Consider the following 22,056-nt stretch of genomic DNA (forward strand, 5'->3'; position numbering starts at 1 on the left):
CTAGTGACAGATGTTATGGAAAGTCCAGCAAGAGAGTATATGAGAGCCAGCATGAGGCTGGAGTGAGGTCAAAGTAGACACCAGAATGGTGCAGTGTATTGGATACCCATTTCTGTTCGATCTTAAACTCATTTGCTTATGTGCCCAAATCACAGTTTGCATGCTGATTTTATTCAGTTTGATCTCAGCATTTGTCAATTTTTTAGTGCAGTTCCAAGAATATTTCCATTTGTGGATATGGTCAAGTGTTTGCATTATTTGCTTGTTGACAAGTTGGCCACAGTCAAGATTTGTATTTAGTTGTGGCTTGACAAACAGTTGGGACTTGTATTTGTATGTGGCTTATGAATCAGTTATGACGAGTAATTATGTGTGTTAGCCACAGTTGGAAGTTAATTTCCTTTTGGGGTGCAACAAATGGAAGAGACTTCTATTTATTCTGCAATTACAGATCTGTAAACTGATTTTAACTGTTTTTGTTTTTTTGTTATAAGCCCACATGATGCAGAACTTTGTTGATAATGCCAAGTTAGTAGCCAGTTCAGGCTCACAGTATGGACAGTGAACACTGTTTACAAAACTTGTTTGAATAAACTCTTCTTTTGTTACGAATAGTTTGTCTTGGCTACAGTGATTTGTAGTAGCTTATCCCATCACCATCACAGCTCATATTTATTTCATGAAATTATGTACAGTTGTTTATGTAGTGAACTGCAAGCAGCAGATGCAGCCAAACTTCATTGACAATGAAGAGAGAATAAATAGTTAGTGTGGTTGCAGTTTAGTGCCCTGTCAATATCAGAGCCATACTGCAGGGAATACTTTAATACTCAAGACAGAGATGCTATTGCAATTTTGAAGCCTTGAGTTTGTACATGGGTATGTGGATATATAGGAACTGCAGCATTCCTTACAAACATTCTATACATTGTTTCAGTAACTATAAAGCACATTCATGTGGCTCAGTGGTTTCCAGGTCCGTGATTCAAGAGACAGGGATTGTTGCTATAATTGATCTAATTTATGATGCTAGAAATTCATCTCTTGCTGCTACTCTCTTTTTGTTTCTCACTAGCAACTAATTTATTGTGCAGGAATACCTACAGTTCTACCACAAAGGACATCGGTATTATTACCAGAAACGACAACTGTCCCTCAAGATACACCTTCTTCAGTGGAACCTACAAAGCCTACTACACCAAACTGTAAGTCATACTTCAATTGTTCTATGTACTGTAAACTACTTGGCATCATTTATTTGTTTATTTTATCCAAGGATCGCCTCACAATGGTACAGTTAAAGTCATGGTAATACGATAAAAATCAGTAACTCAAAATATAGATATACCCAGAATACTTAAGTTTGCTCTATATGGATAGGACTGATGGTTCGCCGTGGCCTTGATGAAAGAAACAACTCAACATTTGCATGAAGTGATCTAGAAGAACTGTGGAAAACTCAAATCAGGATGGCCAGACAGTTTGAATCCTATCCCCCGAATATAATGTAGTGCCTTAACAGCTGTACTGCTCCATTTGATTGGTCCCTGTTGTACAGTGTTCTTTGATTTGCACACACAAATAATGTCAGTTTGATTTAATGTTGATGAGATACTTCTACACTAGGAAATGCAAATAAAATACTATTGAAAACTGATTTTCAGCCCCCCCCCCCCCCCCCCACCCACACACACACACACACAAAATAAATAAATACATGAAGGCAACAATCACTACATGAAACATAATTTCCCAATTATTGTGTATATATTGATAACAATCCACAAATGAACATTTTTCTATTTGTCACTAATTGCAGATATTGACAGTCCATTACCTTGTTCAGCATACTATCTCACCAAATTATATCATATGATGTCAATTTGTGCACATGGTGATGCATGAAAATGTATGAGAAACTTGATGCATGTATAAGTGACAGATGCTACAACTGACAATGATTATGTTCTTGACATCACATGCCTTTCTTTAATCTGGTGTAATGGTAACTGTGATCTGCTTGATCAAAACTGGCTGTCTATAGGTAAATACATGTTACAGTATCTTTTGATGATTCTGTGATTCCATTCTGTATATCCATCATGTAATAAATGCAGCTGATAGTAGTACAGCTTTTTGCTGATAGGAAAACTAATATCAATAACCTCCATATTTTTGGTTCACAGTGTTATTTTTCATGCTGCTGCAGATAACAAACGACATGAAGTGGAAAAAACTAGATTAGAGTTTATATTAAATTGGCAGTTACCAAACCTTGAAGAAATCAGAAAGAAAAATTCTTTAAAACTAAAATCTTACATTTAAATCTGAAAGTGTTGAATAATTATCATTTCTAATTAAATATGAAACAGATAAACATTTTCAAGACTTGGAGGATTCACAGAATCAATATTATCAGAAACTGAAGAATCAAAGACATCTGAAGGGCAATAAATTCATATTCTTGTGGCCAATGGAAGAAAAATTGACATCCTTAGGAGAAACTTAACAGGGACTCTGGTTGATCTTTCTGGCTTGCAAAATTGTATGTGAGTAATGAGTCATTTGAGTTGAGTGTAACAGGATTGTCAGGCTTATTGGTATGAGGTTCATTTGATGACCAAATTGACGGTCAGTGAAAGATATTGTCTATGATGAGATTTGTTGCCCTGCTGTGTATTTTGAAAGTGCTAGGTATACAGTATGTTCATTTTTGTTGTGGATGAAGATCTTGAGAAGGAATAATTCAACATGAATTGTGGATTTTTGAATAGAATGTTGGATGAAGTAAGTGTCATGGAGCACCCAGATGATTATCAGTGTTCCATTTTATGAGCATAAATGCTCATTTAAACTTGTATTAATTGGAAAACAGGTCTGAAAAGAGTACTGCAAGAGATTTTAAGTTCAAAAGTAGCAGCATTAAATAGCTCCACTTGCTACAATCCTATGCTTGTGTGGCTTCAGAATAGGGGTAGGCATGAGAAATGCTACAGGCCTACTACAGGTGCTAGGTGAGAAGTACATTGAAAAGAATAGAAAATTTCCTGCTGTTTTTATTGATTTGGAAAAAAGCTTCTGATAGGGTGAAGTGGGATAGACTCATGCTTATCCTAAAAATAATAAGTTGATTGATGTTATAAACCTTAAGGAAATAACTAAAGTTGTAGTCATTATCATTCCCAGCTCCAGTTTCCCAGATGTGGTGTACAAGTGCTCACCATTTCCTCTTGACTTCGCAGATCTGTTCCTGTACATCTTTCAAATAGAATCTTCTCTCTCCACCACATTTGATTTCACTGTATCTGTCCAGCACTTTCTGGGCCTGCCGCATGATCTCTTGTTGTGCACATTCATTTCAAAATGTTTTCTAGCTTTCCTTTCACCTGCGCTATCCATTGTTGATCTGGAATAGATCTTAGTAGATTACAGAGATATAACAAGAAAAGTGTATGTAGAAGGCAGTTGTAATATTTATGATAACATAGTGGTGTTGATGGAATCCGAGAGGGTGCCTAATGAAATGGTGGAAGACGTAAACAGCAAATTTGAAGAATTTGGAATGAAAATTAATAAGAAAAACACCAAAAACTTGACACTTAGAGGAAAAGGAGAGGAGGGGGAAATCACAATAAACGAGAAACAACTACAGCTGGTTGCAAATTTCAAATACTTGGGAAATATTATGACAATGGACCTAAAGTGTAACACAGATCTATGATCAGGAATAGTGATAGCCAAGCAAGTGTTCAAAAAGAAAGGAAACTGACGTGCAGATCACTGAAAAAAACTCTAAGGCAAAGATTGGCCAAATGCTATGTATGAAGCTTAGCTTCATACAAGTCAGAGGCCTGGATACTAAGAAAAGACAAGAAAAGTTTGCTGGAGGCACTGTAATGTTGATGTGGAGGAACCTAGAGGTTTGAGGAGGAAAACAGGCTGAGGGATAAGGATGTTTGGAACATAGGTGGTAACATAAAGAAAGAAAAATTGGCTTGGTCATGTTTTCAGATGGCAGTGCTTACTCTAGCAGGAACTGAAGGGATGGCAAAGTGAAAGAAAGGAAGAGGAAGAAGAAACTATCAGTTATTGTACAGGAGGAAAGCGATAACTATTTGGAACTGAGGTTAAATGTACAAGACTTAGGGATTGTGAAGCACCATGCCTGGACCTGCTGAAAGGCACAGTAGCTACTGATTATTATTATGTATTTAGATAGCCAATAACAATTCATACATTTGAGTCTGAGGACAATAACAGTTGTTACAACGTATATAGGCTTGATGACATCCCTTGGGAAACCATGCTTCCCAGGCAACTCAGCACAAAGAAAATTTGTTGCAGTTCTATCTACTGGGTTATTTCGCCCTTAATTTATTTATCTGTCAGTCAGGCACTGAGGGTATGAGTATATCCTTGCTTTATGTCATGCAGTGTGACATTGCATTTATAAGGAGCTAGATGAAGTCTGTCTTTGTAGTATTTCAGATAGGCATATCTCATCATTTGACTCTGCCCCTCACATATAAGAACATGTTTAAATTCTGTACAATGCGATCTTCTTTTCCCTAAAGTGCACCATAACAGAGGAATACATTTTTAGTTTCTAATTTTTTTATTTTACTTTTAGAGCAATTTTCCATAATGGAGAAAAGCACTCACACAAAAGTATAACCGTTTGTAAAAAATTATCAAAATTCTCAACATATTTGTCCAAAGAAATTAATATAATCCATTTCTAACCTCTTGCCTGTGTTAATGCTTCATTCATTATTGACAGGTAACTGGAAATGAGACTGTTGTTTTAATTCAGACTGAGAGAAATGGTGGATCATGGTTTCTCAGGCATCCACCTGATGAAAGACTGATCTCATAAAAAATACTTGAAACATTCACAAGTATGTTGTATAAACAAGAATTACTGTGTACAAAGCAGTATTTTTTGCACTCAATGATATTAAAAGATTACAAAAAATGTTCTTGAATTGTCTTCTCTATATTTAAATCAGCACAGAGGGAGACATCTGCTTCTGTTTTCAATATTTGTCTCATCCAGAGTTGAAATTTATTTGAAAGATATATTTATATATCCACTTTTGCACTAGTGATTGTAAGATGCTGTTCATTGTTTCTTACACAGCTGAATTTTGCATCCAGATCAGAACAATATGTTCTTGCTTTGCATTTGAAAATCCAACAAAGGCCACAACTAATGTTGGAGTGACTTCTATTTTCCGCATATATAGTGTCTTCAGTCACATAACCATGCAAAACAAAATATTCTATTTTGGTCCTCTGTTAACCACATTTTCAAAGTAGCAAACATCTCATAGTTGAAACAGAGCTAGTAAATATTTTTTGTTATTATTTCCACATAAGAAATCAGTCTGCCATTAATTATTGTTGTCAGTTTTATCTACTGACTTGGTTTCTCTCTATGTTAATGGAAGTCTTAACTTGTTCCACTTTCCTGAGGTTTTTCATCAAGTTAGGATCTATTTAACACCTAGTACCACTGAATAAATAAATGTCTTATGTTTGTAATTTTTTGTGCTATAGTTTTTTAAATCTAGTAAAATGGAATAGGGTCATTATGTTATTAGCTTTTACTGTGATGATGTGAAATGAATGATAACCATCTTAAGTTCCTGTCTAAATTCTTAAATTGTGTTACATTTGTTTAATCTTGTTTGCAGTATGTGGACCAGGAGGGGTGTTTGTGGAATGTGCTGTTTCCTGTGATAATATGTGTCATGGATTTTCAAAAGTGTCAGAACTAGTTGGATCATGTACAGAGAATCGACGATGTGAACCAGGTGAGTCTGTTTATTTTAATTAATTCTGAATAATGAGTTAGACAAGCATCATTTTTTGACAAATAACTCAAAAATTATTGTAGTTAGTATTTGATACACTGTTCAACATTGTAGACACTGCTGTATTAAGAAACCCTATTCTTTAAGTATGATCCTTGTTTAAGGAGAGTTAAAACCCATTGCCAGTACATAGCACAGTCTTTTGAAGTACCACCGAGGAGATAGTTGAATATAATGTCCATATCTGTTGCATGGATGTTAGTAGTCAAAACTCTCATTTGATCTTACTCCATTAAACACTGTGCAGAAATTTACAGGGACACAGGGGCTATGTATGCTAAGTTGTGAACTGTGCACCACCCGTAAAAAAACTTTGGCTGCCTGGGGATCACTAGATTACTGTAGATTTGTGTGAGTGATATCAAATTTTTCAATTTTCTCATCAATCCTAGCATGTTACCTATATAAGGGATGAGGATGGATTGCTACTCACCATATAGTGGAGATGTTGAGTGGCAGGCACAACATAAAAGACTGTCAAACTAGTAACTTCTTGGTAAAAAGACTTTCTTCTGAACTGGGCACACACACACACACACACACACACACACACACACACACACACACACACACACACACACATGCAAATGTGACTTATACACATAACTAGTGTGCCATGACAGTCTTTTTATTGTGCCTATGTGCAACTCAACATCTGCAATGTATGGTGAATAGCAATCTAGCCTATTCATAATATTGTCATTATTCCAGCCTGGATTTTCCATTGTTTAGTATAGTAAATGAGCTGTTACATGCATAATCTGCTGTTTGCTAATTCATAGATGGCCTCGTAGGTGAAAACTGCACATTGTGGATAACAAAAAGTTATTTATCTCGCTCATGTACAGTGTTGCAGAGGAAACATATTTTTTAAACTGCTGGTACTCAGTGGGTTGTGCGGGTACTGAATTTGCGCAGTGTCTGACAGGCAGATTAGACTGTGGTTTCAATCGCTATGGAGCAATGGAGTGTACAGCATCACATATTTTCTGTCAAGCAGTTTCTAGAAACTGCTTGACAGAAAATATGGCCAATCAACCTCTTTTCCATTGAAATTTTGATGTCAAATGTTGAGTTGCAATTCTAGATCAAAGAAGTACTGGATCTGTGTTGAAGAAAAATCCACCTGGTATACCCAAGTTCAGTCCGAACCCTCGAAAATGTAGACAAGGTGAGAAGGGCAGTTCTTGCTTGTCTGAAATGATCCACTAGGTGAAAGATTGCAACTCTGGGTATATCATATAATTCACTTCTTTGCATCTTAATGATGATCTCAGATTTCACCCATACAAAATACTGATTATCCAGCAGCTAAGTGAAGTGGATGTATAGTACAAATAATTTTGTGGCATAATGAACATCATTCTTATGCATGATACAGATGTCTTAATATGATGAGTGATGAAGTGTGTTTCCATCTGGATGACTATACTAATGTACAGAATTGGCAATGCTGAGCATCGGAGAAACCATGTGAACTACACTAAAGACCTTTAACAGCTCAAATTACAAGTGCTGTGTAGTGCCTCCAAGATTTGAAGAGGTAGGAACTGCAGTTATTGTGACATCAATGCATTATGTCAAAATGTTAAACAACTTCATGCATCCAGAACTGGTATGGCATCAGATGAACATGAGAGAAATGAAACTTCCTGGCAGATTAAAACTGGGTGCCAGACCGAGACTCGAACTCGGGACCTTTGCCTTTCACAGGCAAATGCTCTACCAGCTGAGCTACCCAAGCACAACTCCTCCCCCATCCTCACAGCTTTACTTCTGCCAGTACCTCATCTCCTACCTTCCAAACTTAACAGAAGCTCTCCTGCGAACCTAGGAGAACTAGCACTCCTGAAAGAAAGGATACTGCGGAGACATGGCTTAGCCACAGCCTGGGGGATGTTTCCAAAATGAGATTTTCACTCTGCAACAGAGTGTGCGCTGATATGAAACTTCCTGGCAGATTAAAACTGTGTGCCGGACCAAGACTCAAACTCTGGACCTTTGCCTTTTGCGGGCAAATGCTGTACCAGCTGAGCTACCCAAGCACAACTCACACCCTGTCCTCACAGCTTTATTTCTGCCAGTACCTTGTCTCCTACCTTCCAAACTTAACAGAAGCTCTCCTGCGAACCTTGCAGAACTAGCACTCCTGAGAGAAATGTTCCAACAGGATGGGACAGCTCATAGGTGATGTTGTTGTTGTTGTCTTCAGTCCTGAGACTGGTTTGATGCAGCTCTCCATGCTACTCTATCCTGTGCAAGCTGCTTCATCTCCCAGTACCTACTGCAACCTACATCCTTCTGAATCTGCTTAGTGTACTCATCTCTCGGTCTCCCTCTACGATTTTTACCCTCCACGCTGCCCTCCAACGCTAAATTTGTGATCCCTTGATGCCTCAAAATATGTCCTACCAACCGATCCCTTCTTCTAGTCAAGTTGTGCCACAAACTTCTCTTCTCCCCAATCCTATTCAATGTCCATTAAATGGTTCAACAAATGTTTCTTGCACATGTCGTTACAAAAATCAGCAACGTTTGTTTGCCTGCACACACTCCTGATCTGTCGATTTGTGACACACTTTTTTTGTAGGGTTGTCTGAAATACAGTGTGTACATAAACAAGCCCTACAGAATTGAAAGAAATTGAATCTGTGTCATAAGAAATGTTGGAGAAAGCATTACAGAGCATTGAGGACAGGCTCCAAATTTCCATTCAACAGGAAAGATGTGATCTTAATGACATTATTTCCTGAATTTAATTTATGTACATACATTTCAAAAATGCAATAAAATATTATTATTTATTGTAAAACATTTTTTTCTGCAAGTAAAACTGTATTAAGTTATTAAGTGGTGATAAATGTGCATTATCTGTGCCCCGCCTTGGACCACAACTGAATGAGCAAAAATCTAACTAAAGTTACCATCTATCCATTCTCACAATTTTGTCCAATAAACATAATAAATGAAACCTTACAACCTAGCATTAACTTCACTAGTGACACAAAATTTTCCAATACTCACACTAACCCTAACATGAATCTGTTAAATGATTAGTCATATTTCTTATGAACCCTTCACTGATGTACCAAAATATTTATGAACCACTTTTTTACAGGCTTATGGATCAGTTTAGGTGTGAGAGTTGTCTTCACCTACCAGCCATGTTTGTTCTGCAGCAACTAATACACAACACCTTGTGCCCCATTAAAATGAGATCTGTTGTGAAATCTTCTCTAGTCTCTATTAAAGTCCCCATGACTTGTTCTGTGCAACAAACTTTCCTTTCCTGTGCCAATGAGTGTCATGTTTCCACTTTGGATAACCAGTTTGGGTACTTCATATGCTCATCTAAAATATAAGCATTCCAAACAAACTCCTTACTAGCTAAAAATTCCTCAGATCCTTTTCCTCCTTCAAATAATCTCATGACTCCCATCACTGTCATCCTTTTTCCCACTCCACAAGAAAACTATCATTTCACACCTCTCAGATAGTCAGGAGCAAATTCATAGGGCTCTCATCAGCACAACTCAAACTTCCATAATGGACATTAATATCAGTTTGCCTTCAATTCTGTTTTTAGAGTCTGCAGCATTTCCTATTAATCAGTTGACATATTCAACAGAATCTTCTTTTACAAAAAAGCTAATCTATATTACTAGAAATTGTTGTTGGAAGGGCTTCACATCTTGGGTACTGTATAAACCTATTACATGCTCAGTAGTGTGATATGCCACAACTAACAATTTAGGGTGAAATATATCATTCACATACTTAGATTAAGTATGTAAAATAAGAGAAAAGCATCCACTCCCCTTTAACAGACTGATGCACAGCACTTAGACACACATAACAGAACACAGTATTAACAACCTCTTGAGCTTTCTGTCTTCTGGCATAAAGTATGCAGATTCATGCACACAACCAGATACCCAAACCTGCACCAGCACCACATGGTTGTCTGAGTTTGGGTGTCTGTGGGCTGTGTGCATGGATATGTGTACTTTCTGATGGAAGAAGTCAGACACATACAGAACTATTTCACAGAATGGTGTGAAAGTGAAAACTGTACCTTGCTGTATTATCACTGTGGTTGCATGACTTGCTCTCAATCAGTCAGTAACTCACAGGCAACAAAAATTTGGTAAACATTTGTTGCCCATTTCTACTCTGTCCAAATTTCCCTGTCTCAGTTGCTGACCAATGCTGTGCTGTTAGGCTGCTGCTACCGTGGAACAGTGCCACTCAGTAGCTGCTGCAACACTCAGACATGCATGTATCATAAGTCTGTTGGCTGGTTTGATGCAGCCTGCCATGAATTCCTCTGTTGTGCCACACTCTTCATATCAGAGTAGAATTTACACCCAATGTCCTCAGTTATTTGTTGGATGTATTCCAATCTCTGCCTAACCCTACAGGCTTCACCCTATACATGTCCCCACATTACCATGAAAGTTATTCCCTGATGTGTCAGCACTTGTGTTATCATAATGTCCCTTCTTCTTGTAATGGTTTCCCATACTTTCCTTTCTTTACCAGTTCTGTGGAAAACCTCATTCCATCTTACCAGTCAACCTGATTTTCAACATCCTTCTGCACCACCATGTATCAAACACTTTCATTCTCTTCTTTTCCACTTTTCCTACAGACCATGATTCACTATAATACAATTCTGCACTCCAAATGTAAATTCTCATAAATTTCGTTCTCAGATTATGGCCGATGTTTTTATACTAGCAGACTTATTTTAGGGAGTAATGCACTCTTTGAGCATGTTAGTCTGCTTTTTATGTCCTTCTTGGTGCTTCCAACTAGTGTATGCATTTAAGGCAATAGAAATGATAAAGACTTAGTTTCTTTAAAAGATTTGGAACTGCCAATTTTTTATTTATTTTATGTGTACTTCTATTCATTTTGTTGAAAATCTAGATAATAGTGGAACAAGTTTGTTTTCTTAAAGTGTGCCTGAGTAACTCAGTTCCTCAATGATAGTCATGCACTTCCTCAAAGTTAATAAAAAATGATTGTCTTGATGTTTATAAATTCTTCTTCTGTATTTAATAAGCAAAAATTATTAACAGGATGTGTGCCTGAAAAGATCAAGAATGGTTGTCCACCTGGCTACCTAATGAGAGATAGGGAAACCTGTGTCAAGAAAGAAGACTGCACTTGTTTGTCTGACCAAGGGATTTATATAAGGGTAAGAATGCAATCAAATGTCATTGCTTTGTTTTATAAAATATTCTAATCCAGAAACTTCATGCATAGAATATGAACACTTCTGGTTTGGAGTGATAAGATATACAGTTGTACTATGTTTTTACTATGAATGAAACTATTTCAATTCTTATAAGGTCTCAAGTATAATCATGAAAAAGACTTCATCAAAAAACTTAAAATTTTTAGTTTAAAGGATTGTGTAATATTTTGGTGTTTTATTAATACTAAAGACCCAGTTATTTATTTTCAATAGTGGATTTCTTTACTACTCACATCATAGGGGAAGTGTTCAGTGGACACCACTATTTTGTTCCAGTATGCTCTTTTCTCTACTTATTTTATCTTTTGAACAGGATGATGTACAGGCTACAGAAAATCCTTTTGTAAGTGAACAGTCTTTAAATTGAGCATTTGTTGGAGGTGTGCTGACAACATTTCCACAGTGAAGCCCTATGTAGAAAAGACATTATTCAGTTCCTGTAGCATCTTAACTTAATTCATAGGAGTATCCAGTTCACCATGGAAACAGCAAAGAAAGGCTTTTTGCCATTCCTGGACATTCTGGTCAGATGGATCAATGATGGCTCTCTGGGAAAATCAGTTAATCATAATCCACACACTGTTATTTGTATTTACAGTCTTTGAGTTGTCATTTCCAGCAAAACACTTGTGCTTACTGCACATACATTTTCTGGTGCATGTAGTTTTGACCAGGACACTTGCCCACCCAAAAACAGTATTAAGATAAAGTGGATATTCCATTTAACACATTGACAAGGCACTAGCAGTCAAACACCGCTAGTGGAAGTAGTTGATAGCATAATGACAAAATCTACGAATTTGGTTCCATATGTGGACTACATTTTGTTCAGGCAAACATAAATTGATAGTTTAAGTGACTCTTCTCTCACCAGCTAAAATTGCAGACACCCAGGGATTAGTAAAGGATGATTTGGTGTTGCTGAAGGTTGGGTTGTAGAATACTACTTTGCAGTGTGATGTGGCTCATATTGATCGGGGTACATGTACTGTGGAAGAGCATTACAATTAACACCAATGCTGCACTTGCCTTTTCCTAACTGTGAAGTGTACCACTGCTTAACACGGTGTTTCCAGCAGGTATGAGAAAAAAATACAGCAATGTTGATTTGGCACCCCACTATTAAAGAATCCATTGAGGTAAGCATTGCAAAAAACTGTGATAGTGGCCAGTCAGGCAGTGAATGGAAGCATGTAATTTCCACTGTTCGCTCTCAGCATAAACTAGAGAAAACATTGAAGACCACAATGAGTTGCAACCTTTTGGACAGCTGAGTTTTCCATTTCCACCATCAGCTACAACCCCAAGGAGTGTGATTACTTTTGTTCTTTTGCTAAATGCTTGCATATTGGTAGTAAACTGTGCTTGTGTCTGTATAAATTCATTGAAAAATGATTGGTAGGAGCCTAATTAAAATATAGTGCTCAGAAGAAAATGATAATCTGCAGAAATTCCAAAACTTTATTGAGAATTGGTAGTGCTGTTGTTGTTGCTCCATTTTATCACTTTTCATCTACTGTGCAACATTTTTAACCTCAAATTTGCACATATTGGTCAACTCTCCCCATTCTTATTTCTTTTTTTCTCAACCATTTCCCTCTTCAGTCTCCTTCCTGTAGTTTGTGATTTAACGTTATGGGAAAGAATAACCAGCTTGACGTGACAGCTTCAGATCTTATACTTCCCGCGGTTCTCTGTTAGACAACATTCTTATGTAATTTTATTATGAGAAGGAAAGTTGTTACTCACCATGTGGTGGAGATGCTGAATCGCAGATAGGCACAACAAAAAGACTTTCACACTTTAGGGCCAGCAAAAAGACTTTCACACTTTAAGCTTTCGGCCAATGGCCTTCGTCAACAATAGACACATATATGAGCGTGTGCGCTCACGCGCACACACACACACACACACACACACACACACACACACACACACACACACACACATACACACACACACAAAACTGACACACACGACTGCAGCCTCAGCGCCAGTGCATGATGGGAGTGGTGACTGGATGGGGGTAAGGAGGAGAATGGTGTGGGGAGTGGGAGCGATAGTACGGTGGGGGTGGCAGACGGTGAAATGCTGCAGGGTAGATGGTGGGCAGGGGAGAGGGGGATAGGGGGGGACTAGTGGAAAAGGAGAGAAATAAATAAAAAGATTGGATGTGGTGGTGGAATGACAGCTGTGTAGTGCTGGAATGGGAGCAGGGAAGGGGCTGGATGGGTGAGGACAGTGACTAAGAAAGGGGTTCTTTTTATTTATTTCTCTCCTTTTCTGTGCTACTCTCCCCCACCCGCCCCTTCCGGTCCCCACCGCTCTCCTACTCTCCATCAAACTTGCAGCACTTCACTGTCCGCAACCCTACTATACTATCACTCCCCCTCCCCATCCCAGCCTTCTCCTTACCCTCACCCAGTAGCCCCCCCCCCCATCTTGCACTGCTGCTGCTGTTCACAAAGTGGTTTCAGTTGCCTGAGACTGCAATCGTGTGTTTGAGTTCCCTTTGTATGAGTGTGTATGGATCCATGTATGTGTGCCTACTGTTGACGAAGGCCATTGGCTGTAAACTATAATTGTGAAAGTCTTCTTGTTGTGCCTATATGCGACTCAACATCTCAGCTATATGGTGAGTAGCAACTTTCCTTCTCATAATATTGTTGCATTCCACCCTGGATTTTCCATTGTTTGGTCTTATGAAATTTTGCTACTTAAGTGGTAAAAAAATCTGAATATTGAGTTTCCTTATTATTATCTGTCAGATATTTTACCATGAGACATTTGAATACCTTATTGTTATGAAAATTGCAGGATCATTAAGGTAATTTAGAAAATATATGGAACTTAGTGAATAATCAAATGAGAAATGGTACTAAATAAAAATTAGATGTGTTAGCACAGGCGTAGATTTTATCTTTGCTTATATGCCATCAGTTAACATTATGCAAGAGATAATTATACCATATTTAAGATAAAGGTCACTATAGGAAGAATAGGAACACTACTACAGGTGTACCATTTTCTACCCTGAAGTTAATATGGGTCAACTGCACTGTGCTCAATGTGCACATACTACATTTTGCAAGACACATTAAAAAGCACGAAATGAAAGTCATCCTCTACAAATTAACTTGTTCATAGACACCAGGGTTTTCCATTTGTCATTTTTGACTATGTAGGTCAATAAATTTTTCCTCATGATATTTATAAACTCAAAATGGAACATACTGTATCTGTACCTAATCATTCATTACATTTACATACTTAAAGGACAGCTGTTGTGTGATGTCAATACATACTTAAGCAGTGTTGTGTATGTAAGGACTTGCCATTTAGGGAGGACAAATCTAAAGCCTTATGAAAAACAGACTATGCATTTAAAATAACAAGCAGGGATGTATATAGGCTATATTAATTTCATTGTGTTATTATTAACTTCATTGTATTAATTTGCTTTGTACTTTTTAATGTATATATTGTTTGTGTCCCATTTCTTTGAAATGGCTTACATGTACCCTTGACAACATCCACACAATATTTATTGTCAATGGATGGATAAATAAAATAAATAAATAACCATTTATTGCAATTTCTTTTCTTTTTTGTAGCCTGGAGAAACAGTTGATGAGTCAAACTGCACAAAATGCCAATGTTTGAACAATGAGTACAAGTGTTTCACTGTGGACTGTGGGACAACACCATCTATTATTATTGCAACTAAAGAAAGAACTACAGTTACCCTGCAATCAGAAAACCAGCACAAAAATTACACAACTGTTTCCTTAGTGACAGATAAGACAAGCACTACTGCAGCTTTCACAACACCACCACTGACAGAGTCACCTCCAGTGTGTATTTCAAACAGGTTAGTGCTCAGTAATAATATAAATATTTATGACTGACTGTAGCCATGAGTTTTTCTACATATGACCACAAATACATCATAGTCTTGTAGTCTTGGTAATAGCAAGTCCTTGGTGAAATATAAGTGATTTAAGGAGGGTAAGTAATTACCAAATTGTAAGATTAAATGTGACACTGGAAAGCATGTTCTGGCTGTTTGCGGGGAGTTGTGCAGTGTGGGCAGTGATGAGATTTGGGGGGAGAGATGGGAGAAAGATAGAATAGGAAGGGAGAGACTGTGGGGAGTGTGCTGGTTAGGGTATCAGACTGGTCTTGCTCATAGGTGTTCCATAGCAATATCACCAATTTGGCTAGGGCCAACACACTCTATCTTCATTGTTCCACGGCCTCAGTACCTCTCCACTTCACTTGGTCCTCTTCAGCCCAATGTGCCACTGTAGAGAATGTTGACCTCTATATCTCCAATAGCTCCATCTGAACTTTTGTCCATATCAAGCTAGCTAATCATTAACAGTACTTGCATTTTGATATCTGCCACCCCTTCCACACTAGAAAGTCTTTCTCGTGTAACGTGGCCACCTGCAGAAAATTATCTGCAGTGATGAGCAATTGTAATGATAATTAAATTACGTAACCATTATGGCACCTCGCCTCATCCTCTCGATACCAGCAATATTCTACAGTGTTTCTGTAAAATAGTTAACATATTTCTGTAACAACATTCAGATTTGATTTCATTAATGTAGAGATACTTTGATACATCGATGTGTTTATATTGCAATGATATTATTCTTATGTGTATTCTTTATTTTGTCACTATGATCTTTGACGTACTTGTAACTCTGATTTATGGGCTCGTAAGCAGTTATTAGAGAGTAAAGTCTTGCTCATCATGTTGAAAATACGCAAATTGTACTCAATTTATGAAATGTGAACTTCATCAGTGAGGAAGATATTTTCAAGTACATTTTATATTGTGAAGTGATGTTGCAACAAAAGTAATAAGAAAGAAATGTAACTTAAATTCGGAATGCTGATTACTTTTTTACATCACCATTGTCCTAACTTGCAAAAGTTGGTTTGTGAAGCGCATATATAAAACTTTTGAATATAGCAGAATAACACCTAGGCCTCTTTGCATACAAGCTTGGAATCATTACTACCTAGATTTTTGACGATTGAGCCATGAGTTCACAACGAGACCAGTGTGGGAAACACAAAAGGATGAGTGCCTAGTTTATCCATTATTTCATGAAATGACTTTATTAACTGTGCTATAATGACACCTGCCACATAATATAACTTTGTTGTTGCCCAAAAATGCAATATTTAGCAGCTTGAACAACACTACAATCATAATTAATTTTTGACATTTGTTGTACTATGGTTGTTAGACAATCCATTGCACATAATGCTGAAGGCCTTACTAAGGCACCACAGAATCTCGGAATTACATAGATGGGCATTGTTCGTGCAACACATCCTGCGATCTCATTTTTCTCCTGACTACAGTATCCACTAACCTTCCCCGCACTCATCTGCATGTCTGTCTGGTGACTCTAACTTCACTCAACCTGCTCCCCCCCCCCCCCTTCCCCTCGTCACCCCTCTCTCCAAGTCTCTTCCTTTGTTTGTCTATGCCTCACAAACCACTCCTCCACATAATTGGGCACTCTGCACAGAATACTCTTCCTGCAGCCAGAATGAGCCCACCCCAGTGCTTCATTCTTGTCCCATGCCCATGCTGTCATACACCCTTCCCAAACTAGCCCTACCACTCCCTATCTTCTTTCTCCTCACTGTCTCTGCCTGACACAGACCCTCACCTCGTTTGAGACACAGTGCTGGCACAATGCAGTCAGCCAGGATGATGTAGTTATTCAGGTGCATATATATATTTGCCTTTAAATATGTCTGCTTGTGTCTGTGTATGTGCGTATGGATATGTGTGTGTGTGCGCGGGTGTATACCTGTCCTTTTCTCCCCCTAAGATAAGTCTTTCTGCTCCCAGGATTGGAATGACTCCTTACTCTCTCTCTTAAAACCCACATCCTTTCGTCTTTCCCCTCTCCTTCCCTCTTTCCTGACGAAGCAACCGTTGGTTGCGAAAGCTTGAATTTTGTGTGTATGTTTGTGTGACTATTGACTTGCCAGCGCTTTCGTTTGGTAAGTCACATCATCTTTTTATATATAAAGAAGCTTCCACATGGGAAAAATATATTAAAAACAAAGATTTCAAGACTTACCAAGTGGGAAAGCGCTGGTAGACAGGCACAATAAAAAAAAACACACAAACACACACACAGAATTTCTAGCTTTCGCAACCAATGGTTGCTTCTTCAGGAAAGAGGGAAGGAGAGGGAAAGATGCGGGTTTTAAGGGAGAGGGTAAGGAGTCATTCCAATCCCAGGAGTGGAAAGACTTACCTTAGGGGAAAAAAAGGATAGGTATACACTCACGCGCGCACACACACACACACATATACAGACACAAGCAGACATATTTACAGGCAAATAGTTTGGGCAGAGATGTCAGTCGAGGCGGAAGTGCAGAAGCAAAGATGATGTTGAATGACAGGTGAGGTATGAGTGGCGGAAACTTGAAATTAGGGGAGATTGAGGCCTGGTGGATAACGGGAAGAGAGGATATATTGAAGGGCAAGTTCCCATCTCCGGAGTTCAAATAGGTTGGTGTTAGTGGGAAGTATCCAGATAACCCAGACGGTGTAACACTGTGTCAAGATGTGCTAGCCGTGCACCAAGGCATGTTTAGCTACAGGGTGATCCTCATTACCAACAAACACTGTCTGCCTGTGTCCATTCATGCAAATGGACAGTTTGTTGCTGGTCATTCCCACATAGAAACCGTCACAGTGTAGGCAGGTCAGTTGGTAAATCATTTGGGTTCTTTCACACTTGTTTCTGCCTTTGATCGTGTACACCTTCCGCGTTACAGGACTGGAGTAGGTGGTGGTGGGAGGGTGCATGGGACAGGTTTTACACCAGGGACAGTTACAAGGGTAGGAGCCAGAGGGTAGGGAAGGTGGTTTGGGGATTTCAAAGGGATGAACCAAGAGGTTACGAAGGTGGAGTGGGGAGGATTTCATGAAGGATGGATCTCATTTCGGGGCAGGATTTGAGGAAGTCGTATCCGCGCTGGAGAGCCGTATTCAGAGTCTGATCCAGTCTCAGGAAGTACCCTGTCACAAGTGGGGCGCTTTTGGGGTTCTTCTGTGAGAGGTTCTGGGTTTGAGGGGATGAGGAAGTGGCTCTGGTTATTTCCTTCTGTACCAGGTCGGCAGGGTAGGTGCGGGATGCGAAAGCTGTTTTCAGGTTGTTGGTGTAATGGTTCAGGGATTCAGGACTGGAGCAGATTAGTTTGCCATGAAGGCCTAGGCTGTAGGGAAGGGACCGTTTGATATGGAATGGGTGGCAGCTGTCATAATGGAGGTACTGTTGCTTGTTGGTGGGTTTGATGTGGACATATGTGTGAAGCTGGCCATTGGACAGATGGAGGTTAATGTCAAGGAAAGTGGCATGGAATTTGGAGTAGGACCAGGTGAATCTGATGGAACCAAAGGAGTTGAGGTTGGAGAGGAAATTCTGGAGTTCTTCTTCACTGTGAGACCAGATCATGAAGATGACATCAATAAATCTGTACCAAACTTTGGGTTGGCAGGCTTGGGTAACCAAGAAGGCTTTCTCTAACCGACCCATAAATAGGTTGTTGTATGAGGGGGCCATCCTGGTACCCAAGGCTGTTCCCTTTAATTGTTGGTATGTCTGGCCTTCAAAAGTGAGGAAGTTGTGGGTCAGGATGAAGCTGGCTAAGGTGACGAGGAAAGAGGTTTTAGGTAGGGTGGCAGGTGATCGGCGTGAAAGGAAGTGCTCCATTGCAGCGAGGCCCTGGACGTGCGGGATATTCGTGTATAGGGTAGTGGCATCAATGGTTACAAGGATGGTTTCTGGGGGTAACAGACTGGCTAAGGATTCCAGGCGTTCGAGAATGTGGTTGGTGTCTTTGATGAAGGATGGGAGACTGCATGTAATGGGTTGAAGTTGTTGATCTACGTAGGTAGAGCAACCATCCTTGTGAGTACCGGGCATGAGTCATGCTTCGGTAGCTCAGATGGTAGAGCACTTGCCCGCGAAAGGCAAAGGTCCTGAGTTTGAGTCTCGATCGGGCACACAGTTTTAATTTGCAAGGAAGTTTCAGATTATGAACTGGTTTATTGTATTCCTATTTCTTTTCTAAAATTTGATGCAGGGTGAATATTTGGTCTATAGTTGATCTATTCCTCTGACAGCCAGCTTGGTAATCCCCCACAATTTCATCTGCATATGGAGTAAGCCTGTTTAATAGACTATTGGAGAAAACTTTGGAACATACTGGTAATAGCGATATCCCTCTATAATTACTACAATCCATTTTGTCGCCCTTCTTAAAAACTGGGATCAGAATTGACTTCTGCCACCCTTCAGGTATCATATCTGAGTTCCATACTTTAATTATCACTTTGTGAACTACTTCCACCAATTTCTGTCCCCCATTTTAACTAATTCTGCAGCTATGCAATCTGATCCTGGTGCTTTCTGGTTTTTCAATTTGTTGATTGCATCTCTTCCTTCCTTTAATGTTGGCTCAGGTATCTGGGGTTCTGCTGTATGTATTCCATATGCCTGCTCATTTCCTGCTTCCTGGTGTACATTTAATAGATGCTCAAAATACGCTCTCCATTTACTTAATATAGCGCTGGGGTCTGTCAGTATCCCCCCGGCATCCCCTTGAAGTGCATTTGTCCTAGCCTTGAACCCCTTCCTATACCCATTTATGTTTAGGTAAAGTTCCCTAATGTTTCTTGTTTTACTGTTTGTTTCCATTTTTTTAAATTTTATTGTTCAAATAATCCCTCTTCTTTGCCCATAGCCTACAACCAACTTCCCTTCTCATGTTCAAGAACTCCTCTCGTTTTCTGTCTCCCATTCTACCCCAATCTAATTGCGATTTTCTCCTTTCATCTACCTATTTCCAACATTCCTCATAAAACCACGGTTTTCTCCTGTTCTTCTTAATTGTACCTATTGTGACCTTCACTGCCTCTTTGATATTATTCCTCACAGTGATCCACTGTTTATTTACATCCTTGTATTGATCTTCATGTGTCTTGAGAGCATCAAACCTATTTGAAATTATTAGCATGTACCTTCTTCTAAAGTTTTCATCATTTAGCTTGTCAGTGTTGAACCAAACAAGTTCTGCATTGTGACACTTTGATGTTACTGTAGATAGCCATTGGTGAACTTTGACAACTACAAGAAAATGATCAGAATCACAGTCTGCTCCCCTGAAAGTCCTAACATTTTCTATACTAGTGTGCTGTCTCCAATCTACAAGAACTTGATCAATTTGGTTTCAGGTGTGCCCATCTGGAGAGCCCCAAGATGCTTTATGAATGTCCTTCCTTTTGAAATATGTGCTCTCAACAATCATGTCTTTTGAAACAGCAAAATTAACCACCCTTGTGCCATTATCATTCGAAATGTTATGCAAACTTTCTTTCAAAATTGTAGGCCGGAATGATTCCTCCATCCCTATCTTCACATTAAAATCACCTATGATTAATTTTGTATTGTACGAGGAAAACTCATCCCACAGTTAATCTCGTTCTTCATAAAAGCCGTCTTTAACAACCTCTTCAGTGTCAGATGGTGCATGTACATTAATTACTACTAGTCTATTCCAGCTGCTGGACAACACTATAACTGATAGTAGGTTGCTAATGAACCTTATATCTCTGATTGCGTGAAGCACTTTTCTCTGTACTGCGAAACCTGTTCTGAAACTGTGAGCTTCCGCAACTCCATAGAAAAATGTATAGTTACCCCTCTTTATGCTACCCTCCCCCTGCCACTGAGTTTCTTGGATAGCTGTAATGTCTACGTCATAACTATCTAATTGGTCTGGCCTGTTCAAACTTTTAACATTCCATGTTCCCAACCTGAAAGTTCCTTTCGGCCTAAATCTCTTCAAAGTAGGTTCCGTGCAGAGATCCGAATGGGAACCAAGTTTACCTCAGGAATATTTTACTTCAAAGGGACCCATGCCCATTAATGTTGCTGGTTCTTGATGAATAGATTTGACAGTAAGAGAAGAAGAAACAGGGATGGTTCATCACGCCATCACCTTCGCCTCAACTCTCTAAAAATTTTAATTAAACTACCACCCTTGGTGTGGCCGATGCATTGAAAATAATTTCAAAGAAACCCATATAGCTGGTTTGCTGAAAATGCATTTTATACTGTCACACACTTTTTTGACATACAGATTGTGAACATATGTTAAAATTCAAAATAACTGAATGTCTGTAATTATGTGTGTATTTAAGTATATCCTTAATTGCCCATGAGAGATGAAGCCTAAACTGATGTAAATATTGTCAGTGATGAATCAAGACGTTGTAGGTACTTCTGCCTGATCCAGGTACTTGTGAACTGGAGTTGTGTATGAACTTATGAAAGTCACACTTGGCAGCTAATTATGTACATCGACAGCTGCCACAGCAAGTTAGGGCTGTAGGACCTGTAAGAACTAGATATTTAATGCATTGGATTGCAGAAATATGACAGCATGATGAACAGCAGACTGAATGGTGGATCAAATAACTGGGATATGGTATTACAGAAGAGTCATACAGATAGTAGTTTGGGACTTACTTTACTGTATTACAAGACATTTTTTTAGTTGAAACTCACTGAGGATCCCATATTTAACCACTATGAAACTGCAATAGTAGATCAATTTTTGTGATATACCATTTACTGCTGGCTGCAGTAAGACATATTCTGCAAAGAGGACCATCTTATTTTCCTGTATCTAATAAAGATGGAATTGATAACCGTACAGAAATGGTAGCTTGCTACTCACATCATAGAGGACACATTGACCTGCAGAGAGGAAGAATGAAAAAGACTGTTAAAATATTGAAGCTTTCAGATGAAGTACTTTTTGTGAAGCAGAAAACACACACACATTCTCACAAGCACAACT

At 38.8% G+C, this 22,056-nt stretch overlaps 1 protein-coding gene across 1 annotated transcript in view; it reads left to right on the forward strand.

The window, feature by feature from the left end:
• The window catches only part of LOC126356178 (hemocytin), a 438,196-nt gene that overhangs the window by 229,731 nt on the left and 186,409 nt on the right, over nt 1-22,056 (forward strand). The window contains exons 38-41 of the mRNA XM_050006942.1: nt 1,095-1,205; nt 5,697-5,816; nt 10,961-11,079; nt 14,754-15,010. Of these exons, the coding sequence (XP_049862899.1) occupies nt 1,095-1,205; nt 5,697-5,816; nt 10,961-11,079; nt 14,754-15,010 (607 nt within the window). The remainder of the gene's footprint in view (nt 1-1,094; nt 1,206-5,696; nt 5,817-10,960; nt 11,080-14,753; nt 15,011-22,056) is intronic.

The sequence above is a fragment of the Schistocerca gregaria genome, chromosome 3 (assembly GCF_023897955.1).
Source record: "Schistocerca gregaria isolate iqSchGreg1 chromosome 3, iqSchGreg1.2, whole genome shotgun sequence".
NCBI lineage: Eukaryota > Metazoa > Arthropoda > Insecta > Orthoptera > Acrididae > Schistocerca > Schistocerca gregaria.